General features: G+C 41.6%; 1 protein-coding gene across 6 annotated transcripts; it reads left to right on the top strand.

Annotated features, from left to right (window-relative positions):
• The first annotated feature begins 260 nt into the window (after window positions 1-260).
• On the top strand, window positions 261-7655 carry rassf6 (Ras association domain family member 6). 6 transcript variants are annotated; one of them, XM_086135401.1, is made up of 12 exons: window positions 261-443; window positions 2394-2467; window positions 2590-2668; window positions 3380-3427; window positions 3845-4008; window positions 4203-4288; window positions 4525-4721; window positions 4803-4904; window positions 5072-5123; window positions 5232-5350; window positions 5535-5632; window positions 6469-7655. In XM_086135401.1, the coding sequence occupies exons 2-12, from the start codon at window positions 2397-2399 to the stop codon at window positions 6542-6544; spliced, it is 1092 nt and encodes a 363-aa protein (XP_085991527.1). In that variant the 5' UTR covers window positions 261-443; window positions 2394-2396; the 3' UTR covers window positions 6545-7655. The 6 variants fall into 6 exon arrangements, with proteins under 6 accessions (XP_085991527.1, XP_085991529.1, XP_085991526.1 ...); XM_086135403.1 differs by having other exon boundaries at window positions 2391-2467; window positions 3848-4008; XM_086135400.1 differs by having other exon boundaries at window positions 2391-2467.
• Window positions 7656-7739: the final 84 nt, after the last annotated feature.

Below are 7739 nucleotides of genomic sequence, written 5' to 3'. Positions count from 1 at the left end.
TTTGTATTTAAAAAAAACATTGCAAGTAACACATAAATCGATCATTTTTACAAAGTAATAAAAGAAGCATGGATTAATACATTGTAGAATACGGCGCAAAATTCCGGTGCAAGGTATAAATTCTGACGCAATATAAACGAGGAGCAGTATTTTAAAAGTGTTATCGACCTGCACTTGTGTTTGGATATCATGTAAATAAACACAAGCACACACGTAGCGCAGCACAGCCCACTTTCAAAAGAAAAGGCAAGTAGGGTTTGATGTCAGTCATGCCCTACCTTTCTTCCCTTCCTCCGGCAATTATTAACCAGTTGTTGCATTTTGATACCTGAGATCCTCGTGCTGCACTCTGGACCTCTCAACACACGCACAAACTCAAAGTAGAATAGGTCAAACATGAAGAAAGTCGTATTTAAACATTGGGAAATGTAATTGCCTGTCAGGTAAGACCGATCTTTATATCATACGCTGTTTTGTACCTTAGTTGACTTAAAAATTGTTCCAGCAACCTTTCACTTTACATACATGCATACAGTACATATATTTCTTTATTTCGGTTTAGCATCTAATCTACTTTTGAATAAAACAGGTGATACCCACAAGGATTTGGAAAGTTGAAAGTTGGTCATTCACTCATTTATGTGCAGTTTAATAACCTTTTTTGTTATTTGAATTTGCGAGGAGCTAAAGCTAAGACTAGACACTTGTAAGAGAAAGATGAGAGGGGAATGCCATGTAGAAAGGAAAGAGGTAAAAAGAGACTGGGTGTGTCACCATGGAACTCACCTTCTTTCTTTCTGTACAGCTTTGCAAACAACACCTTTTATTTAACGGTATAAAATATTGCAGCCAACAATATTGGATCACATCGTTTTGATGGCCAGTTAGAAAAAAAAAACATTATCTAGGTATTTAGATTATTTAGTATGTGTTTTACCTAACTCACGCTTAAAAACAGTAATAATTCCACAAAGATTTAATTGTATGTTTACCGCCCTGTGATGGCACACATAAACATTGCTTTGTGTAAAGAACGATGTTTGTTTTCGATTCTCTCACATGCTTTTCATCACTTGTTTCACACACACTTTTAACATGTTTGCGACCCCCCCGCCCCCCGCCCCCCCCCACACACACACACAATGTAGGTGGGAAGATCATGGGTGTGATTTATTTGCTCCAGGCCTGAGCGTACATGCTAAGACTTGACAAAGTCCAAATTCACTCTCACGTCATCAACACAAGTTCATGGGGGCGGGGCTTTAAATGTATGCAACCCAATTGAACATGTCGACTTTCTGCATTTCATTCAACAATCAAAGTGGAAAAGAGGATCTACCAAAAATCTGAGCATTCCCATTTCGACCTGATCCTCTTCCTCCCTCTGCTGACACAACAGGGAACTTGATTCCAATCCGCTATACAGCACCATACAGCAGCAGGCTATAATTATGACAAGTTGACTGCAAATGGAAAAATGACAAGTAACAAAATGATGAAGGGAGCGGCATCATCTCAATTCGTCTCAAAGAAATTGAATTTAGCCCATGAGACAAGATTACTGTATATCACGCAAGTCTGACTAATTATTACTGCATTTAGAAGATTTTCCTTTAACCATTTTTTTTCAAAATGTTGACATGCTTCTTTTACTCTCAACGAACAATGTTGCTCTCTCTTGCATGAAATGCACATTGTGAAAAAGTCGGTCAAATAGGGGGGGAGTCGTGGGTTGCCGGTGACAACTACTAAATACTTGGGATGTTTCTTAGCAGCAAACGTGCTGAGACAGCACTGCGGAGAGGCAAATGGCGATGTTCTAATGTCGTGTCACTGAGGCAAGGGAGAAAGGAAAAAAAAATAAAGGATTGGATACAGAGAGCGAGCACTGGTGCATATACCAGTACGATTCAGTGGTTCTGGCTGAAGGATAAACAGTCCACACTGTCATCACTGGTTACTGGGTGGAGTACTGTACTGTTATTAACTCTCCAAGAGAGTATGAGAGTGAAGGCTGTGGCATAGAGAGAGAAGGAGATAAATATAACACAAAAACTACAGAGGGAGAGAGAGAGAGAGAAAGAGAGAGAGAGTGAAATAGTTGACACTCAAAGAGAAGAAAGAGCCTCAGACAAAGAAAATCGAAGAAAGGAGCGTCAAGTTGGTGGGATACTAAACGTAAGATGAAATGCATTTTTTGTGTGTGCACGTGGGAATCGATCATTCGTTTGCATCTGCTTTTAGCATCATGTGCAGCAACGACAAGCACATGTCCACTGCTTTTTTGTGTGTGTGTGTGTGTTTGCTTCTTTTTTCCAACCGCGGGTTGGCTTTGTTTTGGCCTGCTTGCCGCACACTTTCCATCTGATTGCCTTTGTGTTTTTGTGCAGTAGTTGATGCTATCAGAGATGAACGAGGCAGGTCTGCTTCCACTGATCCAGGCGGGAGATGGGAGGACTCTGTCCAGGTGGGTTCACTCAGAGAAAGTACTCTTATGATGGTACTCGAATCTGTTTTTCCACCTCCCTATTTGATTGAATTAAATTTCTTGATGTGTTTATGTTTGTGATCCATCGCTGCCGATTTTAGAGCAGAGTTTCTCTCGTTGATCAACACCTACAATTGCTTCCTCAAGGACCAAACTCAACTGCATCTCAGTTACTTCCAGGTAGCAATCGTCATGTTACACACTCTGCTTGTCTGAAAGTAGAACATTATTTGCTTGTAACATGTATTTGTTGATTATGCCTGCCAGTAATGTTTTGTAAAATTGCACCCTATTGCACTGAGGTGCTTCTGAAATGTTGTCCTCGCGTATCTTAACACAACCACAAATTGCCACCACAACAATAAGAATACTGTATTCTTATATTAACCCATTCAGGCACGGCAGTTACTTCAGTGGACAGATTATCAGGTTACAGGTTATCATTAGTTGTGCCTGAAAGGGTTAAAATATACCAGGTTCAATTCAGCAAAATCAAGCACTCAATTGAAGACTCCAAACCAGGGGTGCCCATTACGTCGATCGCGATCGACCGGTAGATCGCGACTGGTCCCAAGTCGATCGCGAGGGGTGTAGAGGAGAAAAAAAACAAACAAACAACCATTTATGTGTCTTTGTGCATGTTAGTCATATTTTTTGTGTGTTAATGTACACTGCACCCTAATCATCCCACCAGTCTCATTTTCACATAAAGTATATAAAACAATAAATCAAATAAAGCAGGTAAATCTTTAACCTACGGTGGCGCGTGACCTGCGTCACCGGATGTTGTTAGCGCTCAGCAGTCTGCAATTGCAGCTAGTGATCGGAACTGTTGCGCTATATCTTTTATCATTATTCTCATTCAGAGTTTGTTTCATGTACAATTCACAGAGGACACGGGCAAAGAATAGGAATCTCGAGGGCAGAGGGAAGCAAACGGTACGTGTGAGCTTCAATAGTTAACAGGCTGCAAAAGTGCGCCGCATGCCTCCGTGTCAGGCCGTTGCTCATCATGACGTGCGCGTGTATGTGTGTGCACGTTAACGGGCCGATCGTGGGAGGTTGGTTCATCGAAAAGTTGATCTTCGGTCCAAAAGGTTTGGGCACCCCTGTTCCAAACTAACCATTGGTGCAAATATGAGTTGTCTTGCGTGGACGTCTCAAATCAAATTTTTAGGATCTGCCGCAGGCCACTAAAAAACGGATGGCCGGCCACAAATGGCCCTCAAGCCACGCTTTGGAGACATCTGCATTTTAAAGTGCATCAAATGCTGTGACCATTTTAATCAGGTGGCATTTTGATATTTGTCATTAAAATAATGCCTGATGCTATTGTTTGTTGGTTTGATCCTTAAGCAGCATGATGGCGGGGAAGTGGTCGTAGAAGGCTTCCTAAATATCTGCTGGGGAATCCGACGACCCATACGGCTGAAAATCCAGGATGAGAAACAGATGACTCCTTTTTCTCCCCTGATCTCATTTGACCCAGTCAGCCCAGTCAGCCCACCTGGAAACAGGAGGTGGATTTCAATTTTGGATGTTCTTTTTAGCCAATGGAGCAAAGTTGCAAGAGCCATGTTGGTTGTGTACACTTTTTGGACACTTTCAGCCTTTTGGAATACCGGCATTTTGTTCCACTCTGAAGTGCTCGTCCTTCGCAGTACAACTTTGTTGAGATTGTGTCCATGAAATTTGCAAGCTTGTGTCTTGGCAGGGGCATGTCACGATGGGGGGAGTTTCTCGACCTGCACCAGATAGCTGGCACGGCACATGAAACAGTCAGCAAAAATCCTCTACCAGGTTGACTAGTTTTTGTCACATTTTTTGGACCCAATCTTTTTTTAAATTATAAATTGAATGAAACCTATTACTATAGTATTATTATACAGTTTTAGTACATGTTTAAAATGGAGTTCTAGAGTACTCTATTTAAACAGTCAATAAGTGAAGGGGTCAACATACCTTTTCAAATGATTATTTCGAGCTACACCTAGACCCATTTTCCGATTGTTTTCCATGCTTTGCGTATTCCGAAGGCACCATTTATGAGACCACAACACTCCGTCCTTTGAGGCAGAAGAGCTGCGAGCTGGAGTCCGAGTCCAACCTGTTCCGCTGCATGAGCGATGCCTCGCTGGTCAAGAGGAGGAGTCGCCGAGGCAAGTCAGCGGCACAAAGAGAAAGAGAGCGGCAGCACCGCTTTTCTATCAATGGACACTTCTATAACTATAAGGTATGTCTGGAGTAAGGTTTGTTTTGTTGCCAGTCACCGGGGTCAGCGAGATTGCCCCTCAACTTCTCTTTGTTTTCCTAGACATCCATCTTCACCCCTTGCTATGGCACAGCGACCAAAGTCCGCATTACGAGTAGCATGACCACAAACCAAGTCATCGAACAGCTACTGAACAAATTCAAGGTGAGCCGGGTAGTGAAATCGGTATTCATCAACAAAGCGTGTTCTGTTAATGTCTTTGGACTGTAATTTGATGGACTGACTGCACTGTCATCAATTTGGACTCGATTATTTTATATGACAGACTTTTTAAAAAGTATCTATATTTTCCTTGCATGCTAACCTCACAGATAGAGAATGACCCTCAGGAGTTTGCACTATACTGTGTTCACCAGAGTGGTGGTAAGGTTGGTTTGTTATCTCGACGTCATGTCATAAACAAAACTCAAAAAGTTCCCACCATCAAATGCTTCAGTGGCTTGTTTAAGTTCAAGTTGTTGTTTTTTGTAGAAAAGAGGAAGATGAGCAACAAGGACCAGCCGCTATGGGAGCGCATCCTACAGGGACCCTCGGACGACACCATGAAGATATTTTTGATGGACATGAACGAAGAGGAAGTCAGCAATGATGTAAGTGCATCACCCTATAGAAATGCACCTCGACAGTATACTATACTCTGGTGACAGGCATCCCAGAGGCACTCAATGATTGAAATGATTGGAATTCATCAGTATCATCTTACTAATGTGCAAGATTTCCTACACAATACCTTTTTATGATTTTTTTTTTCCCCTGCCAATTTAAATTTGCCAGGTGGCCCAGTATTTGAACTTGGAGCTTCCTATCTTGGAGCAGGTTCTCCGGAATTTGAGAGACGAGGAGAACCGGGAGATACAAATGGTTATTAGCAAGTTAGTATCAGAATGTATTTTTTTTTTTGTACCCTTCCATTCTCTTCTTTTGTTTTTTGACCAAAATCTCAACCCAACTCAACTAATACTCAAAATAATGCATGCTTTGCACAGTCAACAAAATTGAAGTCTGTGTGAACCAAGTTCACGTTAGTTTTGGTTGCATTCAAACAGATATCCAAATCCAGGAACTCATTTTCAGCCATAGAAAAAAAAAAAGAATGTCCTCAATGAAAGATATGGCTGCAACAATAGATAAATCTGCAACCAAAATAATAACCTAGCTTTTGTAAATTGAAGCCTCTCGGACATTATCAGTAACAACTGATTTTTGTTTTCATCATCATGTAGAATAACTCTTGAATTGGATCTCTTTAGACCAGGGGTGTCAAACTCATTTTTGTCGCGGGCCACATTGTAGTTACGGTTTGCCTTGGAGGGCTGTTATGAATTTTGGAAAACCATATAAATGTTTCATCACCTCCACATATTACATACACAGTGCACAACAAATTTATGAATAACTAGTTTTAAAATCAAAAGTCAAGAATAATGACTGTTATTGTCGATTACATATGACAATTTGAAATTTTGGTTCAGACTTTAGCAAGCATCGTAGAACTTAACATGCTTGATTTGCTTTCTTGGGCCACATAAAATGACTTGGCGGGCCAGATCTGGCCCCTGGGCCTTGACTTTGACACCTGTGCTTTAGACTGTACAGCCGTACCTAATTTTGTAATACTATAATACCTTCTAAAATATATATATATTTATATTTTGTTCATTGTTAATGTGTAATCTGATGTGTGCGTATGCTTATGTATATCATACAGGTACCAAAAGCATCAAAGAGTCCTCACCCAAATGCTAAGCCGCAAGATTTCACCTCACGTTGAAACCAGTGTCTGACAAGACGGAACACACAAACGGCAACGTGAAGCAAACCGGAGAGAGCTGGGTTGCAACAAAACAGGAAAGGGAAATCAATCTGCTCCCGATACATGAAGAGAGAGAGAGAGAGAGAGAGAGAGAGAGAGAGAGAGAGAGAGAGAGAGAGAGAGAGAACCACATTGTGTCTCTGTAGGCAACTTTGAATGGTGTGCATGTGCCATTTTTTTCATTTCCCGTGTCTAGACAAAATGAGAATACATTTCCACTGGAGTAAGGAGTCAAATCCATCCAAGATGTCTTAAATGGGAGAATGAATTTTGTTGTGTGCCATTGACGAGTCAGGACATTTCTTCAATCAGATGTGAAAGATTTAAGAAAGTGTCAACTGTATTTCTATCTGTCTGCAATTCGTGTAACCCTATAGTGTTTTGTTTTTAGGCCACACAAGCGAACTGCTGTAAGCGCAAAAGTTGGACTCGTAATTAGTCATGTGGAATGAAGCACAAGTATAAAGTACAAAATAAAACACTGTATTAAGTTTAAGTGAGTCGCTGATGGTGTCGTGTTACACTTGCCTGACTTGTGTGCGGCCAGCGTGGGATCGGTTCCCACTCTGTGATGGTGTGAATGTGGGTGTGAATACTTACTCGTCTCTGTATGTGCCCTGGGACTGAGTGGCGACCAGTTCGGGGTGTAGCTTGCCTTTCGTTAGCTGGGATAGACACCCGTGACCCTCTTCAGGAAAAGTGATGTTGACAATGGACGGATGGACAGATGGATAAATGTAAGTGTGTCAGTGTATGAAAACTTTCTGTACGGTAGTTGTTGTTCTGGTGGTTCTGTTTGTGACCAACAGGTGGCACTGTAGGGCTCATCCTGCAGTGGCACACTTGCTGGTCATTGTGTCATTAGTTAGTGTTTGGTTAAAAGGACTCACTGCCCGACCAGTCGGTGTCGGATCATTGTGTGTGTCTCTGTGCACGTGTCATGTTTTGTTTTTGTCATAGGTTTTTTTGTTTGTTTGTTTGTTCCTTTGCTTTCTTGTGGTTTTCAGGACTTTGAGTTTTTTGAGTTACTTTCTCCAGTGTACTCCTGTTTGCATTTTTGTTAAATACATCTTGGTCACTCACACCCTGCTCCTCCCTGCCTCCCTGCTTTTTGGGATCCTCTACAGTGCCATCACGCATAACGTGACAGTTGTGATTCATTGCGT

The sequence above is a fragment of the Hippocampus guttulatus genome, chromosome 17 (assembly GCF_054856545.1).
Source record: "Hippocampus guttulatus isolate MCC_2025c chromosome 17, RoL_Hgut_1.0, whole genome shotgun sequence".
Taxonomy (NCBI): Eukaryota; Metazoa; Chordata; class Actinopteri; order Syngnathiformes; family Syngnathidae; genus Hippocampus; species Hippocampus guttulatus.
The sequence above is the reverse complement of the archived record's forward strand: the minus strand, read 5'-3'. Positions and strand labels throughout refer to the sequence as shown.

Excerpts from the sequence above, each read along its gene's own strand:
- rassf6 (XM_086135401.1), top strand. The coding sequence starts at position 2,397 with ATGCTATCAGAGATGAACGAGGCAGGTCTGCTTCCACTGATCCAGGCG. Across the intron at positions 4,009-4,202 it reads AGCCCACCTGGAAACAGGAG|GGGCATGTCACGATGGGGGG; the intron begins GTGGATTTCAAT and ends GTGTCTTGGCAG. Across the intron at positions 4,722-4,802 it reads GACACTTCTATAACTATAAG|ACATCCATCTTCACCCCTTG; the intron begins GTATGTCTGGAG and ends TTGTTTTCCTAG.